This window comes from Mustela putorius, unplaced genomic scaffold, assembly GCF_011764305.1.
Source record: "Mustela putorius furo isolate JIRA1106 unplaced genomic scaffold, ASM1176430v1.1 tig00000508_pilon_pilon_pilon, whole genome shotgun sequence".
Classification (NCBI taxonomy): Eukaryota; Metazoa; Chordata; class Mammalia; order Carnivora; family Mustelidae; genus Mustela; species Mustela putorius.
The window spans coordinates 6392369-6417918 of record NW_025421402.1 but is presented as its reverse complement, the minus strand read 5'-3'; the positions used below and the strand labels follow the sequence as shown (position 1 = coordinate 6417918).

The window sequence follows — 25550 nt, the reverse complement described above, 5'->3', positions numbered from 1 at the left end:
GGAGCCAAATGAACCCAGCGGGTCTGACCTCAGAACCCAGTTCTGGAACACTCCGTAATAGTACGTTATTGCTCCCGTAGTACCTTCCTGCCTGAAATCACAGGCCATCACACACCACGCAGGACCTGCTTTCCCAGCCTACCTATGTCCTGTCTTCCCGTCAGCTTGTTGGGATTTTCCAGGGTCCAGCCACTGAGTCTTCTGGTCCTGGCACCCCGCACCCCCCCCAGCCCAGGAGCTTAGTCTGATGTCTGCCTGTGGTGTCCATCCTACCTCACAGACTCGTGCCTCAGAACCCTCTCCCTCCAGGTAGCCCCAGGTGGAGCTACATCTAGCTCCAGCCACAGCTCACCGAGTACCCGGGGCTCCCCTCTGAAGCCTCGCGGGCGACAAGTCCGAAACTGAGCTCGTTATTCCCTGCTTCCCCTCCCCCCCCCCTGCTCCTTCACCATGAGTAGGTCCTCGCTCAACGAATGCCATGAACATAGATTATTGCAAAGCTTTCTAGTAGTTTCCTTTGTTTCCCTCTCAGCCTTCTCCAAACTCCCCGCCTCCTTGTGGCCAAAGTCACCCTTCTGTACTAAGATCTGATCAGGGCTATTCTATTATAAAACCTTCTATTCAAATTTCAACTAATAGTTACTGAATATCACCGCACTATACTCCGTACTCCGCGCCCAGCTCTAGTCGCTTATTCTTTCATCCTTTCATTTAAGAAATATTTACCAGGCACCTTCTACATGACAAGTACTACACTAGGAGTTCGGACTGAGGCCTGGATAAGACATCGTTTCTGCCTCTCACCACACAGTCTAATACAACGGCAGGAAATAAGAAGTTATATTAGAATTGCCAAGTCCTTGGGGCGCCTGGGTGGCTCCGTGGGTTAAAGCCGCTGCCTTCGGCTCAGGTCATGATCTCAGGGTCCTGGGATCGAGTCCCACATCGGGCTCTCTGCTCTGCAGAAAGCCTGCTTCCTCCTCTCTCTCTCTCTCTCTCTCTCTGCCTGCCTCTCTGCCTACTTGTGATCTTTCTCTATCAAATAAATAAATTCTTAAAAAAAAAAAAAAAACAGAAATTTATTAAAAAAAAAAAAAAAAGAATTGCCAAGTTCTTACACATTTTTCTGATCTCACCAGATCGGCACAACCCTGCAAGGAGATATTTTGCAGATGAGTAAACTGAGGCTCCGAGTGGTTCATTTGCCCAAGGTCACAGAGCAAGTAAAGGGTAGGATCTGATTTCAAACCCAGAGCGCCTATGTCCGACAGCTTTCCACGACAATCGTTGTCCTTCATCCAACAACTCTCCAGGGCCTGCAGGGAGGTTCCAAATTCTGGAGCAGGTCTTCAAGGCCCTTCAAGGCCCTTCCGGACCCATGGCCAGCCAGCAGTCCATTCACACCCACCTCTAGCCACAAGACAGCCTCCCTCCTTAAGCTGTGCGGAATTTGTTTCACATTCCTGGCAGCTGCCCTGCCCTCTTGTGGTTTGTTTTGCTGTTTTCTCTGCCTGTCAAAACCCCCCAGGTCCTCCCCTCTTCCTGACACATGTTCACCAATCCCGACAGGACGGACTCCACCTTCCCCACGTTTGTCAGAAGCAACCTTTCCCAGATGTCCTCTTGGTGGTGGTGGTGGGGGTGTTGAACCTTAAGAATTCCACTCTCCATCCCAAGAGCTTCGTTTTACAGCATTAAACCAGCTGTGCAGAGCGAAGAGCTCAATTTCTCCCCAGACGACTTCCTGTCATAAAAGGGTGGGCTCACAGGAGATTTGCTTTCTCGCGGGTCCTAGCCTACACAGCACTTCTGTTGTTTGGCTGCTAGCCTAAGAGCTTTGACAGGACCCTTCCACTTAAAAACACTGAATGCAGTGAAATTAGCCCAGACCAAGAGGCACAGGTCCTAAACAGCTCCTGCCAGGTTTGACTCAGCCACTGGGGAGTACCTTCTAACTGTCCCCTTCTCATCAGAGTAGAGAATCACAAAAGATGATTCTGACCCACAATCCCCATCTCTCATCTGCCCCTCTCCAGGCAAGACCAGTTACCCAGGGCAGTGTGGTCTCCAGGGTAAGACACAAACAACTCTCTCTCTCACCGTGACACATATAAAGCTCCCTCCTCAGAAACTCGGGACTGACCTGGCCCAGCCAGAGGATATCTCAGGCAGCCACTGTTTCGCAGGTAGAAAGAGGAGGTGGGGCAGTGATGAACACCCGGGAAAGGTCTCCAAAACTTAAGGATTTCTAGAGAAATAAGTTCTAGAGCTCTGCCCCTCCCCAGAGCCAGGATCTCAGGTTGGGAAGACTTTCCGCTCTGCCAGACTGGAAACAAGCTCTGTGGGTTGGCTTGAGCTGGTCAGATAGGCCTTGGGGCAGCTCCTGTGAGAGGCAGCTGTCTAGCGGAGATGAATCACTGACAGCCTGGGCCAGCACTTCTGGCTTCTAGAGCGTGGAAGGAAGTCTGTGGAAGGTAGAGAAGCTGTCTCAAATGTAGCCAGAGTGGAACAGGACAGCTGGGGACTGGCCCTGCCTTTGGCACATGTGGATGGGCTGACAACAAATGAAATACAATGGGGTCATAAAATATATTCAATTAATCCAAAATAAGATGGGGGCGGGGGGAGAAGGAACACAGAACAGAAAGGACAGACAAAAAAATAGAAAGATGATAGACTTAAAATCTAATTATATCAATAATCATATTAAATGCAAATGATCTAAATAACCCAATTAAAGGGCAGAGATCATCCCATTGGATTTTAAAATAAACAAGATCCAACTATTTGCTGTCTACAGGAAATGAGTTTTAAATATAAAGACAAACCTAGCCTAAAAGTGAAAGGATGGATTTATAAATATCATGCTCCTGGTTATCAAAAGAAAGCTGGAGTGGCCTGTATTGAAATCCGACAAAGTAGATTTCAGAGTCAAGAATATTACCAGGGAGGGGCGCCTGGGTGGCTCAGAGGGTTAAAGCCTCTGCCTTCGGTTCGGGTCATGATCCCAGCTCTCTGCTCCGCAGGGAGTCTGCTTCCTTCTCTCTGCCTGCCTCTCTGCCTACTTGTGATTTCTGTCTGTCAAATAAATAAACAAAATCTTAAAAAAAAAAAAAAAAACGAATATTACCAGGGATAAAGAAGGTTATTTCGTCATGAGACGAGGTCAATTAATCAAGAGAACATAATCTTAAATGTTTATGTAATGAATAATGGAGCTTCAAAATTTAGCAAGATAGAAGCCTAAGGAGAAATAGGCTATAGATATAGATATCTGTAGATATTGATAAATCTATATACCTAACCTATATAGATATATATCTATATATATGCTTATATATAATATAATATATATAATAATATATATATTTTAGGCATAATTATATTTGGACATTTCAGTCCCTCTCCTTCAATAACGGATAAAACAAGTAGACAGGGCACAGGTGTGCCTTAACAAAGTTGTTACCGGTCACAATCCAATGTGATACACCCTTGGGGGAGCATTTCTGAGGAGACCTAGGACCCAGAACAGGAGGAGGTGCCTGCAGGTGTCCCTCCCTAGTGTGTGTTCAGGTGCCGCCCCGCAGGGACAAACCCCCGCCTCCCAGTTTCTCCCGACTTGCTTCTGGCTCCCCCGTGTGGTAGTTCTGGGTTCAGCACGGGGCCTTCCGGCAGAGGGTTGGGGCAGGAGTGACCAGGGTTCTGGAAAGGCAGAGCCTCGGGGAGAGAGAGAGATGGTGGCATGCCTGCGGGAGGGGAGCACAGGGCCAGGAGCCAGGAAACTGGGCTCTCCACGCCAGCTGAGTCACCACCACGCAGCGACTGCAGAGGGTGGGGGTTGGGGGGTGGTGACAGAAAGGCACCCCGTGCGACTGATCCACCCTGGAGCTTGGGAAGCCGCCTGGCTATCCCTTTGGTGTGTAGGTCTTGGTCTATAGAGGGGAGCAACAGGCAACTGTTATTCTTGAAGCAAACGGGCTGCGGACCGTTATAGAGTCATAGTGTCCTGGTTGTAGGCCCCGGACAGTAACCCATCTTTCTGGCATTTTGGAGAGCTGGCAGAGCCAGACCATGAAGGATTTCTGCCCTAGTGCAGATTCAGGTTGATTTCGAGGGCCGTGGGAAGCCACCACAGGTTTTCATCACGGGGAGGACAGGATCGACCCTCCCGTAGGGTCACTGGAGGCAGCAGAGACAGCCCTCCCACGTTACCTGCAGATTCGCAGGCCTTGGTCTGCACACGCCCTCGCACACATCCCCCCCCCCCCCCCCCCCGAGCCTCACCACCCAGCACACCACCCAGTCCTCAGGGGAGAAGCCCAAGGCCCAGAGAACTAGGAGGCTGGCCCCGGGCCACATAGCAAGTGTACTGTCTACACAGTCTGGATCAGAACCTAGCTCTTCTGCCACTGTGAAGCTCGTTGCTTTCTTTAAGAAAATATTTATTGCTTTAAAAAAAATTTCCACCCTGGAAACAGATAAAAGCATCAGTTATTCAAGCAGCACTGATGCAAGCAGCAAAAGCTGAAAGGAATCTAACTCTACCCCCTTGGGACTCTTAACCAGCCTCAAGGTGAAACCTCTTCAGTGGTTTGCCGGGTGGTGTCCAAGCCCTCACTCTACACTAACACACACAGACATATGTGTGCAAAATACAGATAGGGGGTAGGCACTCGTTCTTGCTTTGCACTATTCCCCACAGTACGTATGGACTGAGCTCTCCTTCGGATGCATGCCTTAGAATTGGCTTGGACAGCTGGAACTTTCTTCCCAGCTACCCGGGCTGTCTCCGCTGCTTACAGTGCCCCTTAGGCAGCAGCTGGACCCAGGGCCCTGGTCATCAAAGAGCCAATGACCTAAGACACTATCCTCTGTTTGCGGCGTGTCCCACTGATGGCATCCGGAAGGATTTTAGAGTCATGCCCGGCTAGACAAATGTGGACAGAATCTGAGGTCGTCCCTAGAAACACACTGTTCTTTTCATTTCAGAGAGTAAGTATTAATTGAACACATGTCAGGGGGAAAAAAATCCTCCGTACATCAAACCAGTGATTTGAGGGTTTTCTAAATTTCCTTTAACACACGCTTTATTTAAGTTTAATGAAATGAATCTATTTAAAGAGAAATATTGGGTAAATAGTAGCACAGGTGGAACATGGCTATGGCTGGCTTCCAAGTGAGGAAAGTACCCGAGCAAGGTTTGGGAGCTCCCGAGGGAGGGGCCGGGCTGTGCGGCCAGGAGCCGGGAGGCTGGCTTCCAGGGGCCGCTCCCGCTCCTGAAGGGGCAGGGGCAGGGGAGGGAACCCACGCCCGGCAGATGTCAACCCGCTGTGATTTGAGTGGAAGGAAGAGTGGTTATGTTTTCTGCTCATCCTCTGCTCATCCGATGTACTGAGACAAGAGAGAGGTTGCCAGGAACACCCTGGCCTGCCATGGGTTATAAGAATCAACAGTTGAGGCCAGAAACTTCCACTCTGGGGGTTGCTTCCCTGAAGGCAATGAAAGGCACGGACCAAACTGGCAAACTCACACGCCATTGTGAGGGTACTGGGGAGTCCCTGAGGGTTGGGTTTTTTGGTTGTGTTTTTTTGGGGTTTTTTTGTTTTGTTTTGTTTTTCCACCAGAGGAGCAACTTTAAGAACACATGAAGCATAAGGTCTTTGGGATGCTACAGCCATACTGGCAATTTGTTGTGCTGTTTGGCCAAGGCCAACGATGTTCTCTAGGAATCAGGCTTTAAAAAAAAAAAAAAAAAAAAAAAAAAGGAATCAGGCTTCAGATGAAGAAGGGATCTGGGGTGCACATGAAGGAGATTTGCTAGGTGCTTAAGGAAAAATCGCATGTGTCAGACCTTGGAGACCTCTAAGGAAAGACTCTAAAAGCAACAGTTTCGTGGTGGAGAAGGCATAGGCAGGCAGCTGCCCTTCCTCTGCTGGCCCTGGGTGTCTTCCACATGGCCCTGTCAGCTTGCAGCCAGGGCTCTGAGTCCACCTCTGCCTCCCCACAACACACACTCCTGCCCCCCTCCCTCCCTCCATGCAGGAGGCGGCAAGGCAGAGAGAAGACAGCTGGAACCTTGGGATTACTGCTTTCCAAAGGGGGATGCCAAAAACGTATCTACAGGGTGATCTCAACCATGTTTTGAAAAATGTATGAACGTACGGGAGGAAAATATAAAAAAGTTAACCAACAGCAGTCTCCTCCGGTTGGAGGAAAATCAGTGATCTTTCTTTTCCTTAAAGAGTGGAGAGGAGAAAGGACATGACATTGAGACCCCCCCCCCCAGCAGCCATACGGCCCCCAAACTAGCTGAGTTCAGACAGGACCACAGCAAATGCCCCCCAGGAAGACGGCGCTGGTGCATGAAGCTAGCTCAGCCCAGGTGACCATGTCAAGGTGAAAGAAAGCTCCATCCTGGTATTTAACTGAAAATCAACTCAAGGCGGAAATTAGCACAAACAAGCTTTTTAGAGAAGGGGAATGAGCCTGGAGCACGGCCCGGGTTTTATTGATAGAAGGCTCAGTCCTGCCCTCGCTGTGCTGAAGCAGGCAGCCAGGCCTGGCCAAGGCAAACAGAACAGCCTGACCCAGCCGGGAGCAAACCCCACTCCAGGCCGTCGGTGGCTGGGGGCCGCTCGGCACCCATGCGGGACACTTGGATCCCCCCATGTGATTCTGTATGGCTCCTTCTATAATTCATTGGGGATCTACTCTAGACATGGCCTCGATTCAGCTTCCAGAGGGTTCTGAGGTGGCATCCTCTTCCCAACAGAGGAGAAGGGGCCACTCCGCTTCCAAAGACTCAGACTTGGAAGGCCTCGTGTGCTGCTGGCATCCCAAGCAGGAGACGAGGTATAGAGCAAACTCCAGGGCCTGCCCTGGGGCCTTCCGCCCCCCTCACCTGCCAGGCTAACCTGTTCCAGGCCAGGCTTTCTCAACCTCCACACTGTGGACATTCAGGGTCAGGCGATGCTTTGTTGTGGGGACCTGTCCTGTGTCGTGGAGGGCAGTCAGCAGCTTCCCTAGCCTCCCCCATCAGACTCCAGTAGCATCACCCCAGTTGTGACAACAAAAAATGTCTCCAGAAACTGACATTTTTAGGAAACGTTGTCACACGGTGTGCTGTGTAACCACCCTCCTCCTTCTCATAAGGCAAACCTTCAGCAAAATTCTGCAGCAGTCACCAGGATTCAGGAGGTCCCTGAGGAGGTCCTTTTCCTCCTCACCCCTCATGGGGCAAGGCCCTCCCGGGAGGCCGGGCTACCTTCAGGCTACACCATAAACAGTTACAATTGCAAAGTGTGTGGAAGAGGCAAAGAGTTTTTAAAATATTGATCTTAGAGTTGGTTCAATCTCACGCTTATAAAAACATACATCATATTTGCTTTCTAGCAATGCTTTCTTAGTGGGAGAAAAGAGGTGGGGGGTGGTGATTACTGCGGTCAGCTAATCTCGGGATTTGGGGCCGACTTGGGGTTTCCCAGGGCCACTGGTATTCTCTTCAGGAAATAACCAGTCGTTCAGCACCTATATTGTCTCTCACAACACTCTGGGCATTTTCCTCATAAACATGGTGCTTATTTGATTATCTCGTTCCCTGACGCTGCTGCCAGCCCAGAGAGGCCAGGGGCCATGTCTGCTCCCTTCATCACTGAGTCCTTGGCATCTCTGGGCCTTGCATACAGTCAACCTTCAAAACATATTTGCTAAATGAATGAATGAATGGTATCTAGGGACCCTCCTTACATCCTTGACTAGCAACCATGGACTCATACATTAGGGATCAGATCAAATGTCACCTCCTCTGGGAAGTCTTCTCTGATTTCTCCCAACAGAACCAATTGCCTCCTGTACTCAGAACACTTGATTCATACTTTCCATTGCAACATGCATCATGGTATACCCTACTTGGTTGTATTCTGCCTCCCCTGCCAGAATGTAAGCTCTCTGTGGGTAAGAACTGCAATGACGTATCATTTACAATCCCCGCTCTCCCCAGTGCTCGGCACACAGGGGACACTCAATAAATCCTTGTTCAGTGCAAGAATCAGAAAATGTTCTCCCGTCTCCATTCCAAATCCTAGACATCAAAGTTTGGACGCATCAATTCCCTAGTTCTTTAACACAAGGAAAGAGTATCTGCCTGGCCCTTCTGAGGTTGAATCTAGATTGGCTGCCTGATTGGCCCACGGCATGATATGCTTGAAGAGCCTCACCCCGAAAGTCCCCACTGCCCCAGGGCCACGAGGCTTCAAGGGACCTTCAGGAGCCCTATCTCCTTTCAATCCTCACTACAACTGCACCTCTGGCTTAGAATCCCAGGTCAAAGCAGGCCCTGTGCTTGGAGAGACTTAATAAGGATTTCTGAATATCTACATACTTCTCGGGGTCACTGTTCCTGTTCCATCTGCCTGTTCCCTTGAAAAGGGGTGTGTCTGGCCAGAAGGGGACCCCAGCATCCAGGTTGCATGGAATGCATGCTGACCAGAGCTCCTGGGCAAAGAACGTAGAGCCTAGGCTACCAGCAGAAGCCATTCCCCGCCCGGTCCTGGAGCTCTGCTCCCTACCTGGCTGAAGATCGGCGTGAGGGTGCTTTCTGGAGAGGGTCTGTCCCGGGATGGGCCTTCCTGCCGACTGCAATCCAGCTGGATCAGGTGACGGCACTCCGGGTGGCAGGTGAATTTACAGTCTGGAAGGAAAGAACCACCGGGAGGTTAGGAGTCAGGTAGGATCCTGTCCACTTCCACCCAGAGAAACACCCCAGGAGACTGCGTTTAGCTCCAAGAAGGAAGAACGTGCAGGAGAGAAGCGGCAGCTGGGAGAAGAGCCTGGGGCCAGCAGAGATGCTGAGAGTTAACGCGTGTTTTACACATTGGCAAACTGTTTCCACCTCCATTATTTTGTGTAACCTTGCAGTCATGATTATTGCCACTTCACAGACAGGAAATTGGGGTCTAGAGACCTTAGGGACTTTCTCAAGGTCAGATTGTCTGACTTCAGGCTGGTGCTCTTTCTACTAATTTATATTAATCACCGGGGGGTCGTGGATCCCCAGAGAAAGCCTTCACTTTTCTGGGCCTCATTCTGCCAATCTGTAAAATACAGGTAATAGCTTCCCTGCCTGGTGCACAAGGAAGTTTCTGGTTCCAGGGGAGAACAGGTCTTAACAAATTAAAAGTGCCTCCAGGGACAGAGGCATTTCATCCACAGGAAGGGCTGTTGCCTGTCTCCAACCCTGACCCAGCTCGAAATGTGGAGGTGGCTTCTCTAACCCAGCTAAAAGGGTCTACGGTGAACATCCCCCATAGGTGCCCCATGGGAGAGCATATGTCTCATAGACAATATTCATTTCCATGGAGGTGGGACTTAATTTCCAGGGTTGAAAAGAGCCTTGGGAACTACTCTGGAGATGGGGAGACCGGGGCTCAGAGGGGTGAGTGAGTTTGCCCAGTGACACCCAGCTCAGCCTCTGCTGGGACCAGTGAGGCTCGGCCAGGCGGCCGGTACTGCAGAGGGCAGCTGTGAAGCGACGGGTGGCCGCTAAAGACACCCACACACGCCCACCAGCAGGTGAAATGTTCGGACTTGCTCCGGTTTCAGTGGGGCCCCCACAGAGAGCTGCTGAGCCTGCTGGGCTCACTTGTCCTAGAGGTACCACAGCTCAGCCAGAAGACCCTCCAGCTTGGGTGTGAAGTCGCTCTTGGGGACTGGCTTCCTGACTTTGCAGCCGGGTGTGTGGGGATGGGCGGGTGTGGGCAGGGTTCGTGGCAGGCGGTAAGAGAGCCCGCCCTCATTTGGATAACCTGGGAACCACTTCTGGCTGATAAGAGCTCCGGTTCTGGGATGCCTGGGCGGCTCAGTTGGTTGGTGTCTGCCTTCAGCTCAGGTCGTGATCCCAGGGTGCTGGGATCTCTGCTCGCATTGGGCTCTCTGCTCAGAGGGAAAGCCTGCTTCTCCCTCTGCCTGCCCCTCCCCCTGCTTATGCTCTCTCTCTTTCTCTCATATAAATAAATAACACCTTAAAAAAAAAAAAGAATTCAGGCTCCTGACACTCTGTTCCTTCCTTATAACAAGTTCCAGAAACCAGCCCATTTGGACTTTTCCTTCGAAAGCCGCTGTAGCACCCTCCATCTTGGGCCAGGGGTGGGTCCCCTCCTCTCCCACTCTTCTGGGGAGTTTGGAAGGGAGGCCCCCACTCTCCCCAGCTTCCCTCTCCCTTTACCCACCGCCCCCCCGCCGCCAAAGGTGAGCACCTGGGCCACATTCCTCCCACAGGTTTTGCCATGAACGTCTGCCGGAGAGCACACAAATGCAGAGACACGCAGATTCCAGAACCCCGTAACCATCTCACTCAACGGTCTGAAGCCCCCGGCCGCCTTTCCAGGATGGCAGTTCGAAGCTCTCGGACTTACCGGCCTCCTGCCAAAGGCCGCCAACATCTATTCCTTCAGACCCCACCGCTGTCTAAGCCTTCCTGACTCTCCTCCATAGAAGCCTTCCCCTCACCTGGGGATGGAATGGCGAAGCCGTTGTCTGAGGGGGGCACCCCATGCCTCCAAGTGCCCACATGCCTTTCTGGCCCCCTGCCCCTGTAGGAGATCCCTGCCCCGCACAAAGACAGCCTCACGCCTAGTGGGGTGAACAGCACAGGGGGTGTGCGGGCCAGGTCTCCCTTGCCCGAAGTGCCCGGAAATGCCGGGGCTCTGCTAAGGCAGCCCCGAGGCCAGAGTCCACACAGAGGAGCATTGTTCTGGGACTCCGCTCCTGGGACGCACCTGTACCACCTCTGGCAGCGCACTGAGCGGTGAAGAATGCCACGGGGATGCCAAGCAGGGGAAACAAGGAAGAGAAGGAAGGACTAGAAGCTCTCCTAACTCTACAGCAGGCAAGAGCTGTCGCCAGCTCACAAATGGGGAAGCGGCTCAAGACAGGAGAAGGTCTTCTAGTCTCTTCTTTGAACTCCTGGTACCGCTGACACAGGCTCTGTAGGTCCCTCTGTGCGTCCAGTTCTCTCACATTCTGTCTATCCATCTGTCTGTCTCTCTGACACACACAAACACCCCAAAACAGCACCAAAACCTCAGGAAGATTTTTTTTTTTCTTTTTACAGTCCTGACGCCGCGCTGGACAGAGCCAGGGAACAGAAGACTCCAGGAAGAGTATCGGGGATTTTATAAAAAGCACATTTGAGCACCAACGACGTTGTTCCATCAGACCGTGTAATCACAGACTGTAGCAAAACCACTGGAGCATGTCTTGATAGTTCCAGGCCCCTGGAAATGCTAAGCCCAGGGCTTTTAGGACAGCAGAGATGAAGTCAGAGCCCCATGCCCTGATCCAAACACAGAAGCAAGCCCCACTGGCCCACCAGCCTGCAGGCCTGATGTACTCCGCTGGAGAGATCCAGGAGGTTCCAGAGACAGGGCTGCGTTCCCCTGGGACTAGGTGGGTGACCCCCGCAGGCCATCTTTCCCCCAAGACAGCTCATCATGACGGCTACCAAGACAACTCCTTGGTATCCATTGCCTTCTCCAGGCTTCAGCTGGTGTTCAGTCTGGACACAGAAAGGGAGAGGTCCCCTGGGGGGCACAGAGCCACAGAGGCACCTGGGAACGGCTCAGTTGTCCCTGCACAGCCAGCCTGCCATCTTTGGCAACAACTCCAATGTCTTAAACACAGACCTCCCTACACTTGAGGGTGATGAGGAATGAGACAGGACCCCTGGGGAAGTCAGGCTGCCTGGGCAGACAGGACACACATGCCTGAAGATAACTAACGAGTAAGACAGCACAGGGAAGGGCCTGACTGCCCAACAGTTCCAGGAAGCCTGCCTGCTCAGGGCACAGCAGCCCCTCCCAGCCACAGCAGTCTGGGAAGTTTTCTGGGTGAGGCAGGGTCTGGAGAGCTGGAAGAGAGGACCAGATTGCCGGAAACGCGTATTCCCATGTCACAGGGCCAAGAAGGGGCAGGGAGCTCCGACATCACAGAACAGATAGGACGAGGATCTCCCCGTCCAGAGGCAGCAGAGATCAGGGAGCAACATTCCTACGTTCTAATCGGAGTATCTTAGGGAGAACTGGCATTTCTTGACCCTTGTGTTGTCATCTATAAAATAGAATTATTATCCCTTCCTTCCGGGCTCTGCCCTTCCCTTGCAGCTCTAACCCCTGGCCCCCGTCCCAGGGGCTGCTTCGGAGAAAATGAATGTGCCTCCAGCTCCTGGAAGAGGAGCCTATGGAAACAGAGGGGCCAACCCTAAGGAGAAATAATGGAGACAAATCACAAAAGGGCTCCTTCTCCGAGGAGGGACCCCTGAGCCAGGATGGACAGGAGCAGCTAGGGCCCGCCCTCAGCACCCAGATGACATTAGTTCCCCAGTTGTCCTGTAACAAAGGACCATGAACTAGTGGCTTAAAACAGTATTTGTTTGGATTTGGATAAGGAAACGTCAAGCGAGTCTGATAAGGAAACGTCGAGCCCTTTCACCCCAGAGTTGCACACCAGACCCCACGACAAGGTGGAGCTCTCTGCTTAACTCCCTCTGAGGCCAAGGCGTGGGAGGAGGGCGAGGCCTGCACCCAGGATGACCTCTGGGTCTGCAGCGAGGCCTCAGGCCACTCTCACAGTCACTCCGGGCTCAGTGAAGACCAGCTTCTTGCCCCGTATAGCCAAAGCCACTTCTGAGGCCCAAGGGGGAAGCATGACAACCTCTGAATCTAGGAGCCTAAGCCCATTCTCTGGGCACCCCAGGCCGCCTTGGTGAAGGTCAGCTTGAAAACGAACCTTCTTTTTTCCCCCTTTCTGCCTTCAGGGACCCGGCCCATACTGTGGTCTGATGGCAAGAGGATGCACTTAGAGGTAGACCTGGCCTTCAGTCACTCTACCAGCAACATGACCTTGGGTAAGTTATTGAACTTCTCTGAGACATTAATCTCAATTCTGAAAGGGGAACGAGCCAGCTCACAGGGCTACCATGAGGGTTCGGGATGGGGTCTTGATGCAGAGCACAGCACGGGGGCCCTCGGTCAGCGTTCCACCCCTGTGCCCCAGCCCTGCCCTGCCAGGCAGATGCCTCAGCTCAGCTCCTGGTGGTGATCTGCGGTTGGTCTCACCAACCTGCCTCCAGCTAGTCATTTCAAAGCAACACACAGGTGGCTTTAGTTATAGAGTTATTTGGTTCTAAGACTGTACAGGCCAAAGCAAAACAAAAACAAACTGGTGCTAGAAAATGCAGTATTAACCTAAGTTAACATAACATAAGAAGCAGTAGTCAGGGTTGTCCTGGTCCTCCAGAGCAAGTCAGTGGGGACAATCCCCAATATCAGGGGTCCCTTCTCAGACCTTCTCAGGACACTTCAAGGGACTCCCATTCTTGCGCTGGGAGTCCCTCCACACAACTCTCTGGGCTGGACCAGCTGTGGCCACTCAGAGACCACCCAGATCGCCTCCAACACCCCTGCACCTGTCTGTCCAGCCACCGGCCTGCTTCCCCCACTGCACACACCCACCCCCACACCATTACCCTGCAGCCTCCAGCCTGCCTGCTGTCCTGGCCAGTGAGTACCCTCTCTATGTCACCCCAAGATTTCCCCTCAGACCTCAGGCCCTCTTGCAAAGGACCCACGGGTTAATGGACCCTCAGCAACACTGCCCTCCAAGTTTCGAGCCTTGCTCTGGGCCCTGCTCAGTATGTGAGAGGACCTAACACTATTAAACATTCAGAAGGGGTTTGGTGTGAACCAGGTAAGTGACCAGAGTGAGGACGGGTGCTCTCCCTTTTGCCAAAGCAGAGGCCAGAGTCAGATCTCAGGCTACTGTCCCCTGTGCCTCAGTTTCCTCTCTGTGAAGTGGAGGGATAGTAGTATTGGCCTCGCAGGGTTGCGGTGAGAATGGAATGAGATACTCAGGTAAAAGTCACACAAGATCTGATACAAAGAGTTCAAATACGTATTAACTCTTCTTATTAATTGGCCAAAACCCAAGGTAGCATCATCATTCCAGAAGCCTGTCTGTGCATATCCTGCCCAGACCCACTGACCTTCCTCCAGACCTCCACTAAGTCATGATGCAAAAGGTCCCGAGGCACCCTCAGACCTCTGCTGAACCCCTATTCTCCAAGAAGGGAGGCCCTAGGCCTCAGCTCCCTGCATGAGTGAGGTGCCATGTGGACACAGAGCTAGCCTGGTGAGGGGTGACCCTTCCCTACTTTGGAGAGGCACCCCTGTCTGCCCCCGGATGGCTCCCTTCCCCTCTCTCCTCCCCTCACCCCTCCAATATTTGAACTTCTACAATCTTACTCAGGTTTCAGAAAAGAAAATTGTTAACCAAGTAGATACTGTCCCATATTCAGGGGATATGGATAAGTGAGAAGGTCCTTACGTCTAAGATACTAATTTCCTACAATAATTCATCCTGAGTGTGTATCTATTTGTATCTAAATATCTCTTCACTAAACTGTTCGTCTCATGATTGTTTATGACAACAAAATTGCTAGAAATACCCATACCCACCTATAGGTGGCCAGCTACAGTTAGGCTCTTTTTTTTAAATACATACTACTTAGCCATTGTATCAGATGAGGCAGATTGATACTGGTCAACTTGGGGAAATGTCCACAAACATATCACTTGAAAAAAAAAAGGTCATGTTCTGTAGTTCTAATAATATAAAAATACACACGTGGCTAGACACATTGTTCAGACAGCTACCTGGAAGGAAGGGGACATGCTTGCTCAGAGGATGGGATTTCAAGTGTTTTACCTCTCTGCATCATTGCTAAATTTCCACAATGAACATACATTCTTTGCTAATAGGAAAAAAATGCTACAGAAAAGGAACGAAGAAGACTCACGTAACCTACACTGTAGTAACAGCAAAGAGCCTTTCTACACTCCCTGTATGCATGCCAGACGCTTTGTATACAAGATTTCACAAAGTCAATACTATGCCTGTAGGACATGTTGCTTTCCCTATTTTTAAAAATAGATTTTATTTTTTAGAGCAGTTTTAGGTTTGAAGCAAAACTGACCACAAGTATAGAGAGCCCCTCCATGTACTTCCGGCTGCCTCCTAGTCAATTCCCATTATCCCCGTCCTGCCCCCCGCCCCGCCCTCCGCCAGGGGCACATTTGTTACAACTCATGAACCTATTAGCATGTCACTCTCCAGAGCCCCTGTTTACCTTCAGGTTCAGTGATGGGGGTGACGTACATCCAGTGAGTTTGGACAAGTGTGTAACGATATGTACCCACAATTATTCGTCGTGCAGAGTAGCCTGATTGCCCTAAAAATCCTCTGTTCATCCCTCCCATCCCCTCACCCTTGGAAACCACTGATCTTTCTCCTGCCTCTGGAGCTTTGCCTTCTCCAGAATGTCATCTTGTTGGCATTTGGGGATCGGCTTCTTTTACTTCGGAACCGCATTTAAATTTCCTCCGTGGCTTTTCAAGGCTTGAAAGCTCATGGAGTGCTGAACAGAAGCATTCCATCGTGTGAAGGGACCAGAGCTTCTCTGTCCATTTTCACCTACCAAAAGACATCTTGGCTGCTTCCAGGAAGCTATGAGCAAGTCTACTATAAATGTCTACCTGTGGGGTTTTGTGTGGACATAGGTTTCCAGATCCTTTGGTCTACTCCAAGTTTAGGGATGTGCATACCGAGACTTGGAGGGGTGAGAGCCTCCCAGCGAGTCAGCAGCAGAGCTGACGAGAAAATCCACCATAACTGACTCCTTCTCACTAGCCCTGTTTTCTGCGAAGCTGTTCCTCAGAGCCATCCTCTTCACTCGGTCCTGTCTCCCCTACCCTTCACTACTTGAGGCCGGGTCGGGTGGCGTCATCGAGGCTGGGGGACAGGGTGGCTGGTCCAAGCCCAGAAAATAGTGTGAGCCAATGGCATTTGAGTAGCGAGTGCTTTTTCCCTCTGCCCCCGCAGGTCGTGGCCACAGTATTCCTCCCTGAGGTCCCCACCGCGTCCTGGGAAGCGTCCATTCACATTTCTAGTCCCAGTCCAATCAAAACCCTCAGCCTGGGAGCTCCAGACCCCAACCATCCTGTCTGCTTGCTCTGGCCTGACTCTCTAAACATGGCTCCCAGCACCACCTGCCTCACAGAGGCACCAAGTGGCCCTACTCAGCAGTGGCAAATCAGAAATCCTTAGACCATGGGGTACCTAAAGGCACGCTGCGTGCTGGGCATGAGGAGGTCTTTGCGAAGAGGTGCAGGGGATGGAGCCCCTCATCGGGAGCTGGGGAATGCACAGAATCCAGCCTCCAGAGTCCCACACATCTGGGTTTGGTGCTTCTAATGGAGTATGAGATGCCTGGGCAATTTACCTAACCTCAGTAAAATAGAGAATTTATTTAGCCTCGAAGACTTCATCTGCAAAATGGAAGCAGTCCTATCTTCCTATCCTGGCCAGCAGATTTGTTGCCAAAATTAAAGAGAATATTGGTAGAGCATCCAACACTGCCTGGCACATAGTAGGTGCTCAATTAAGGGTAGTCATCACCTTCTACACGTTGGGATTCCTGCGTCTGGGTGGTCTGACCCCAGGGTGTGGTGCTGGCCTCTCTCCTTCGGGGCCCTCTCCCAGAGTGTTGCAGGGAGAAGAACCATGCGACTGCCCAGGGAGCTCCTCCGACCTGTTGCCACTGATGCGTCCAGAGGAGAAAGCCAGGGATGTGAGCGGGGGAGTTGTGTTGGAGGGTGGAAAGGTAAAGGCTATGGTTTGTCAGGCTTGGAAGTTTGCAGCAACTGCCAACACCAACACCATCTACACATTTGTCATACTCCTGGCTAACCTCGGAGTGAGGGTGGGGCAAGGCAAGGGCAGACCTCCGCTGAACCCCTATTCCCCAAGAAGGGAGGCGCTAGGGCTCAGCTCCCTGCATGAGTGAGGTGCCACGTGGACACAGAGCTAGCCTGGTGAGGGGTGACCCTTCCCTACCTCGGAGAGGCACCCCTGTCTGCCTCGTAGGTCAGCCAGTCGGGTCGGGACATCTGCATCTCTGTGCTTCCAGGAAGGCCTGCAAACCCCAGCCCTGCTGAGACCACATACTGTAATTTCTTGTTTCGGAGGCCAGACCACCCCCGAGGGTACTCAGCACCCCCTTGCCCTAGACTGGACGGTCTGCAGACGCACCACTGCTCCCCACCCCCACTGCACAACGCCATCCGGCACACACACACAGCCCATGGAATGGACCAGAAAGCAGGCCAGGAAGCCAACAGCAAAAGCCGCCGTAGTGGCAGGGGAGCGACCTGGAAGCCAGGCCCCACATCCCAAGGCAGAGACTGTAGGCAGGTCCCTCCCACAGACAGGGAAGGTGGGCCGCTGGGCACAGGGAGCCTCGGTGTCTGCGGGAAGCGCCAAGAGGAGATGCGTCTGAACACGCCCCAGCCTGATCGGACTTTCAGTTCCCATGTAAAACAGAGGGCTGGGGTGGGCGGGCTTTACGGGAAGCAGGCTCCCCCAGGTCAGGTGTGCTGAGCATAGAGAGTGCCCCAGAGGTGGGGTGATTCTGGAACGCCTCAGCTAAACTGAGGCCATGAGGCCGCCCCAAGATCCTGGTCTTCATCCTCTCCCAAAGCGACCGGAGAGGTCCAGCATGTGGCAGGCCTGGGTGGGGTTGGACAAGCGCTTTTGAGTGACAACGTCTGTGCAGAAGGGAAGGGCAAAGGGTCCCACCCTGTTGCTCAGGGACCAAAGCAGATTATAAGATTCTTTCTGAGACCTTGGTTGCTAGGCATCAGGTGTAAGTTGTTAATGCCTGAGCCTGGCTTCTCCCGTGATTCGTCCCCTACCAGCCTGGCTAACTCTGGGTGTAGACCCTGGGTGCCCAGGCTGGCCTGCAGAGGCCCAGTCCTGCCCCGTGTGGGCGGGTGTGTGGGGGTGTGCCTCTTGGGCAGGCCCATTAATCATCTACCTCCAAGACAACCACACATCCTGAGGCCAAAAGCAGCCACAAAAGGAAGGCGCTGTGGCCAGGCAGGGCTGGGGATGTGAGCTGGGGGGGAGGGGTATTTGAGGAGGGGCAGGTGTGGCAAAAGAGGGCAGGACAGTTCACAAGTTCAGACAGACAATGCAGGAAGTGAGGGAGGCCGCAGACGGTGCCCTCCCTGGGGCGGGGGCAGGAGGGGGCCACAGGACACCTTTCTACACGGTCTGTTTCGTGCCATGTCAGTCTTTGGGGGTGCTGATCCTGAACCACATTTGCATGTCCCCTGTCCCGTGCATACACGTATATATGTTTAAAAATATAAACACGCTGGGGCGCCTGGGTGGCTCAGTGGGTTAAGCCACTGCCTTCGGCTCAGGTCGTGATCTCAGGGTCCTGGGATCGAGCCCCACATCGGGCTCTCTGCTCTGCGGGGAGCCTGCTTCCTCCTCTCTGCCTGCCTCTCTGCCTACTTGTGATCTCTGCCTGTCAAATAAATAAATAAAATCTTAAAAATATATATATATATATATATATATAAGCACGCTTTATAGGGTTGAGCCATTTGTAGCAGCGCATGCTTCAACCACAGCTGGTACTAACTGGCCCCCCGCTGGGACGACTCCAGCACGCTCCCTCTGGCTCTTGGGCCCCCACCCCCTGGTTTTTCCTATTATTTACACTTCCAATATTTGTAACTTTGACACCCTCTTGTAGCTGTAATTCCCACAGTCATCTGTAGTTCCTTCTACTTTTAAATCGATTCAGTCTTTTTTACAAGAGCGACACTATTTTTCATTTATTCTAATTAATCTTCTGGTTGACGGACATTTTTTGGCATATTTCCACATGTACTCTGTTTCCCAACCATGCCAGCGTCTGGGAGAGCGGCGCCCCTGCTGCAAAAGCTGCGCCGCGGTATGGTGGCTTCCACGGCGGTTACTGGGTGACAGGGGCAGTGGGGAGGGGCTGTGGGTGAAGGCGAGTCTGCAGGCCCTCAGTGTGGTATCCCAGAGCATCTCTGAGAAGCCCCCGCCATCACACCCTTGGACAAGAATAGAAAGAGGCTTTTGGGGGGAAATGTTAAAGTTCATGATTTCAGGTGGGACCCCAGGATGGCAAAGCCAAACAGATCTCATCCTTTGTGTGCAAGGGTCTGTGGGCTTGTCGGCAGGACCAGCTGACTCCACATCCAAAGAAGTTCAAGTTAGGACATGGCCAGACAGACAGACATGCAAAGATACGGCACCATTTTTCAAGAGGGGCAATTAGAGCTTGTGCCCCCAGCCTCCATCAGGACATGTGTGCTCAGAGAGGCACAGAGAGAACATTCCCTTTTCATACAGTTCTGCCCCTGTCTTTCCACAGAAACCTAGTCATTAGTCAGTTTCCCGTGTATGCAGGTATACATTCATCCCACATGTATTTTTTGAGGGCCTTCGAGGTGAGCCACTGTTCTAAAGGATAGCATTTATACCCAAAGACTTTCCACAATAGGAACAAGTGGACAAAAGAAAAAATTAGGTATATATATATATACATATATATGTATATATATATATATGACACTATACACGCACACACACACACATACATACACACACACACACACACACACTTTTGATTACCACCATGGAAAAAAATAAATACTATTGCCAGAGCACCTTAAGAAAAGAAAAAAAAAATACTTTAAAACGCTGTAGGCAGCTGGGTTTAAGGGAGTTGTACAAATAGTAACAAGCTCACGGTATCCGAGGCCAGTGTGGGGCTGCCAGATGCCCTCTCGGCTTCAGGCCTGCACAGGAGGGGCCTCTGCCCCCCCACCCCAGGCATGTGTCACTATGTTCGGGGTGTAAGAGAGACAAAGCAGGTGGGGTCCCCCACCCCCAGGGGCTCAGGTTCCTCTCCACTCGTCCCTGGGCCCCTGCAAAGACACCAGGAGTCTGGGTAGCTGATAAAGAAAGGACACGATCCCTAGTAATGAGGGACAGATACAGAACGAAGAGCTTAAGGAGGGTGTTTTGGTTTGTTTTTTGCTTTGCTTTTGTTTTATTGTTCTTATTATTTTCAAAGGTTTATTTATTTTAGAGAGACCATGTGCATGCATGAGCAGGGGAAGGGGCAGCGGAAGAGCGAGAGGCTCTCAGGCCGACTCTGCTCAGTGCCCAGAGCCCAACATGGGGCTCGATCTCACGACCCCTGAGATCGTGACCTGAGCTGAAACCAGGTGTTGGACGTTTAACCGACAGAGCCACCCAGGGGCCCCGTCTTAGTGCTTTTAAAGCAGACACCATCTCTGAGCAGGGGCAAAGGGCAGTCTAGCCTCTCGTGTGCCTACGGTATATTTTTGGCAGTGTCCCCAAGGAGAAGAACAGTTAAACGAGTTTGCAAGAAGCTCTGCCCAGGTGTCTGCAGCCTGCAAGGCAGCAGGGGAAGTTGAGACGGATGTGCGGATCTGAGGGCGCACACAGGTGTATGCACACAGGTATGCCCATCAGGACCAGGAGGCCCCAGGAGCTTGGGTGCACCCAGAGGCCATCCTCCAGGGGACAGCCAGGCTGCTGCCTCCAGCTGGTTTTTCCACACCTGCACTGATGTCACTTGCCCTCAAAGTGCCGATCACCAACCAACTGGGTGAAAGACTTTCTGCCTGAAAAGAAAAGTAAATAGATGACGTCTGCAGGAGACTCACAAAGGCTGCTTTACAGCTGTGTCCCTATAGAGCCAAGACCACCTGAGGTTTCTGGACAGACCCAGACTGTTTCCCAGTGACCCCCAGCAGGCTCTTCAGATGATACATGACTTGCTCCTTGGCCACATGCTTGCTCAGCTCGAATGATGCCCCGTGGGCTCATCTAGCCTTCCTCGTTCATTAAGCGGTGTGGCAAACTTAATGATAGGAATTTTTCCAGAGAAGATGTGTGAGTTTCGTGCCCCTCCCCCACTTGTTCCCTGGGCAATCTTCAAACCCTGTCTCTTTCACAAAGGCTAGCCCACCCTTGCGCAGGTATGATGGAAGAACAGGCAACCCGATGCAGCGGGGGTCGGGGCGGGGGCGGAGAGGGGGCTCGCACAGGTGACCTACCAGAAGCCATTACTAGAAGTCAGTAAATTAGAACAGCTGCCAAGAAGGGACCTGCTATGTGACAAGCACCATGTCAACTGGTTTATATCCGATGTCACATTTAACTTAAATGACAGCAGCCTGAGATCGAGATTCTTTGCCCAGTTTACACTGAGAGTAACCAAGGCTCAGAGAGGTTCCTCTGTATGAGGAAGGCCCTCCCGCCAAGAATCCAAGATCCGGACTCCACTCAGCTCGGCTCGAAGAAGCCAGTGTTCCTGCATGCCCTACTATAGGTTGCTGATAGATTCCCGCAAGTAAGATGAGCTCTTCAAGAAATCTGCAGTCTACTGTCTACTGCTGCCATCATCTTTGAGCGCGCTGTCTCCCCTCTTCCGATCCATTAAGTCTAAATGCTAACACAAGCTAAACGAGCTCGCGAGCCTTCGAGGCAATGCAGCATTCGCCTAGACCTTAATGCTGCCACTCCAGGTCTGATTGATTTTCTTAAATCTATAACTCCTTGGGCTGAATAGCAAAGGAGCAAGGGAATGATCTGTTGAATAATTCTTGCAGCGGGGGAGGAAGAACGCAAAGGCACGAGTGAGCATTTAAATTGAGAAACTCAGCATCCAGCTGTCTTCTCAGTGAGGGCCGCAGTGTGTATTAGGCCATTGAGGAGGATAAATTATGCAGGCTGGCTAAGAGTATTTGTCTCCAAGTGGGGATTAGGTCTAGTTGAATTACAATTCCCACTTCTTAAGAGGTAAAACCTAGATCAGAAAAAATCATATTTTCCAGAGTCAAGACCATGTCATCTTTTTAAACTCTGCTTCCGAAATCTCAGCCCAGAGAGGATTGTTTGGTTTCGTTCCATTTCTAGAAGTCAGTGTTGTGACCCACTGGACATCCACCCATGCCTGAATGGGTTCAAGAACAGCATGGAGACAAGTGGGACAGGAAACCTCGAGGAAGCTTTCGTGCTCCCAAGATCCAACCATCAGCAAGAAGTGGCAGATGGTCAGTAAGGGGACTAGAACCCAAGGCAAGGGGTTCCAGGCTTGGCTGTGCTGCTCTGGTCCCTAGCAAGGGGCCTTACTTCTCTGAGCTGCTGAATCTGTAAAATAACCAAACCCCCTTCCCACTCCCCCTGCTCAGGCGTCTGGAGGGAGTACCTGATATTGAAAGTAAACAAACAAACATAAGTGCTTCAGCTCTTTGTCAGAAGGGCACTAGAGAAGCTTCCAGGTGAGAAACACCCTGCCTAGGAAATGTCACTGCGCCTAGGTCCTTGGGAGGCTGCTGACTCCACACTGTGACAAGGTCTCACACCCCTCAGAGCTCCAGCACAGCAGAGTGGAAAACAGTGTCATCCAAGTGTCCATCTTTTCCCAGCTCAGGGGCCCAGATGAAGATGACTGCTCAGCCCTCGTTCTCAGCCAGCGAAAAGCCGTTCAGACCCACAGGCAGCCTGGGCCTCTGTGCATGTGCTTTCAGACCTGCCCTTCCAGCTAAAGCTGGCAGGGTGTCAGCACCTGAGCTTTGGCCCCTAGAGGGCTGCTGAGCTCAGCAGCAAATCCCAGGCCACCATTTGGCTCCTGCACTCCCTTCCCCATGGGGAAGGCCACTTGGCCAAGGCCTCGGACCCCAAGAACCCCCCGAAGGCCCCTAGCTAGGGCACTTGGACCTACCGCGAGCCAGCCGGGCCTCATGGCAGAACCGCTGCAGGGCTTGGAGCCTCTGTGATCCCGAACGGCTCCTGGGGAGCCTGCGGAAGAGCCGCTGGAGCCTCGCCAGGACTGTTCGGAAGCAGGCAGGAGCCGCCTCGTCATCCCAGCAGCCCTCGGTCATCCCGCTGTGGGGGATCCGCGGCTTCTCTCCGGGCCGGCGGGGATGGAGTGATGATGAATGGAGAGTCTGGGGGCTCCCGTGACTGGGGCTTTGCTCCAATCAGCCCAGCCCAGCTCCTTTTCCCAAAGGGAGTCCCAGGCACCTGGGACGTGGGGCCCGGGTACCGGCTCAGCCTACACAGCGCCTTTCTCCTGCGCAGCTGAGGTCCCTTCCCACCACCTCCCCCAATGGAAAACTTTCTATTCCTGGGGCTTTTAGCTTGATAAGATAAAAATGCCCCCACCAAACAGGCTGCAGGAAAGAGCCTGCCCCAAGCTTCACTGCTCAGTGCTGCCTGTGAGCCTGAAAATCAATGTCTCCAAAGTTTCAGCAGACAGCAGAAGTGACCGGTTATCTCACACCGTAAGCCCGACCCAGGAGCTCATTAATGGATTTCTTTGGGGACGGCGGATTAATAATGCTTTACCAGCTATATAGGCTCCTGGGGGAATGAGGGGGCTAATTCACATTCTCCCACGCTAAGCCCAGGGGTGGGGAAGAGTGTCGGCTTTCAGCCATCTGGGCTGGGAAGGAGCCGGTGAGCAGAGAGAGGTAAGCAGTGAAAAGGGGGAAGAAAGAGAAAAGAAGAGAAGAACAGAGTCTCTCATAAATAGGATAGAAATGTTCTCTGGCCTCAGAATGGTGCTCACTGGGCATCCCTCAACACTGACTCCCAGAAGCCACCAAGTCCTTAGCGGGGAAGTTCCCAGAAGCCCTGTCACCCAGGCTGAGCTGGGCAACCAGCACCAGACCGGCTGCAAAGCCTTCCAGGAAAGCCACCGGGGATTCCAGAAAAGGAAAGCCAGAGATTCCAGAACTCATCTGCCAACTGCCAGATGAGGCCAGTTTCAGACAAGGGAGGGCCATTTGTCCTGGCCTGCAGAGGACTCAGGTGTGCATAGAAATAAAGGTGCATTTACACATCTATGCTCCAGTCCCCAGGTGTTAGATCCAAAAGTCAACACCTGTGGGTTCCGGTGTGAGCTCTGCTAGACCTCCTGCAACCGCCATCCAGGGTCCACTCCCCTGTGCCTTTGTTTGTCCCCAGGTCACAGAGAACACGGAGCGGCATCTGAGCCAAAGGCCATGTCCTCCGGCCCACTTAGAGAAGTGGCAGAAAAACCCAAGCAACACTCTGTTCCTCCAAACTGGACCGCCATCATCTGCCTTCCTCCTAGGAAATCCGGGTAGAGGGTCCCCCTGTTAGATCACCCACCACGGCTGAGGGCCTCCGTACGTGGTGCAGGAACAATAAAAACTTGTTTGTACTCTTGACAATAAAAGCTCATTGTTCGCAAGTCCTTCATTTAAGACAGAAATGCCCTAAAATGGCACCCTTCCTCAGGCCTGGACATTGGTTCCTTCTCCCTCGTTCTTCCTCAGGGAGACTGGGCTGCCCAGGGCTGCCCTCTACTTTACCCAGCAGCTTCTGCAGAGAAGAGGCTGGTCAAAAAACGATACTTGGAGCCATCAAGCAAGGCTTGGGAGGTCCCCAGAGGTTCTAGAACTCCTGCCTGGGTGAGCCCCGGATGGGGTGGCGTTCCCATTCCCACTCTCAGGGAAGGCAACACGCATGCTAGAGGACTTCTACTAAGAGTCACAGTGAAGGCGGGAAAAGCCCCTCCTGAAGGTCCCCCTTTGGGCTCGGGGATTTACTGATCTCACTTCTCCTTTCTCCCCATCACAGAGCTGTCCTTTGAGAGGTTAAGCCATCGGAGGAGCCAGCAGGAGAGAAGGGGCAGACACGGGCGGATGAGCTTTAGGAGGCTCTAGAATCTTCCTTCCTGACCCTGTGAAAGCTGGACAGATAGAAAACTGTAGGGAGGATCTAGGAGGAGCGTTATCTTGGGGCTGGGGGCTTTATGCGGCGAACTCTCGGAACCCAGCGTCTAAGCACGGACCAGATGACCTGCGTGCTGGGGAGGGAGTCCAGCCAAGGCCCAGCACAACTGGGAGAAACAGCCTTCCCTATCTCAAAAACGGGGGCTACAATACATTCTTACCTTGAAATGCCCCATTCCCATAAGGGGATCTCCAGATCACTCTTGAAAATATTTGTCACCCGAATATGCATTTACGTACCCTTTCTCCATCCCTTTCTCTCACAAATCAAGTGACAGCTGGGATCTGTTGTTCCCTTGGATAGTAAGGGATCGATGAGGGGTTTTGTTTTCCTTTAAATCCTTTCCTCTCTTGCAGAAAAGACACAATTGTTTCAACAGAAACCACAAAACCTCCAGCTTCCATTCAGCTTTGAATGGAAAAAACAGCTTCCTCCAAGTCAGCAAGGCGAGTAAGCAATGACACCCACACGTAAGACTGACCTGGAGAAACAGAGAGGGTCAGAGATAGGAGAAGAGTTGGGGCAGGGGGTTCCCCAGATTCGCGGGTCCCCATGTGGCCACACCACCGCCTGGGATAGGGCCAGAGGTCCGTGAGGCAAACCTCAATTTATATTAAAGCCCCTAACCAGCTGTCCCTTCTGAGGGACAGCTTTTATATTAAAGCCCTTCACCCTAGCTGTCCCTTCTGAGATGCAACCTGATTTTGCTGTGGTTCCTGGTCATGAACTCTGACCCTAGGTCAGGGCAAGGAGGAGGCATGGAACAGGAAAAGACCTCCTACCTGTATTTCCATGCCAACTGTACATACTCCGAT

General features: G+C 52.2%; 1 protein-coding gene across 1 annotated transcript in view; it reads right to left on the bottom strand.

The window, feature by feature from the left end:
- The window catches only part of RASSF5 (Ras association domain family member 5), a 65377-nt gene that overhangs the window by 31956 nt on the left and 7871 nt on the right, over positions 1–25550 (bottom strand). Inside the window, exon 2 of the mRNA XM_045081133.1 lies at positions 8568–8689. Within this exon, the coding sequence (XP_044937068.1) occupies positions 8568–8689 (122 nt within the window). The remainder of the gene's footprint in view (positions 1–8567; positions 8690–25550) is intronic.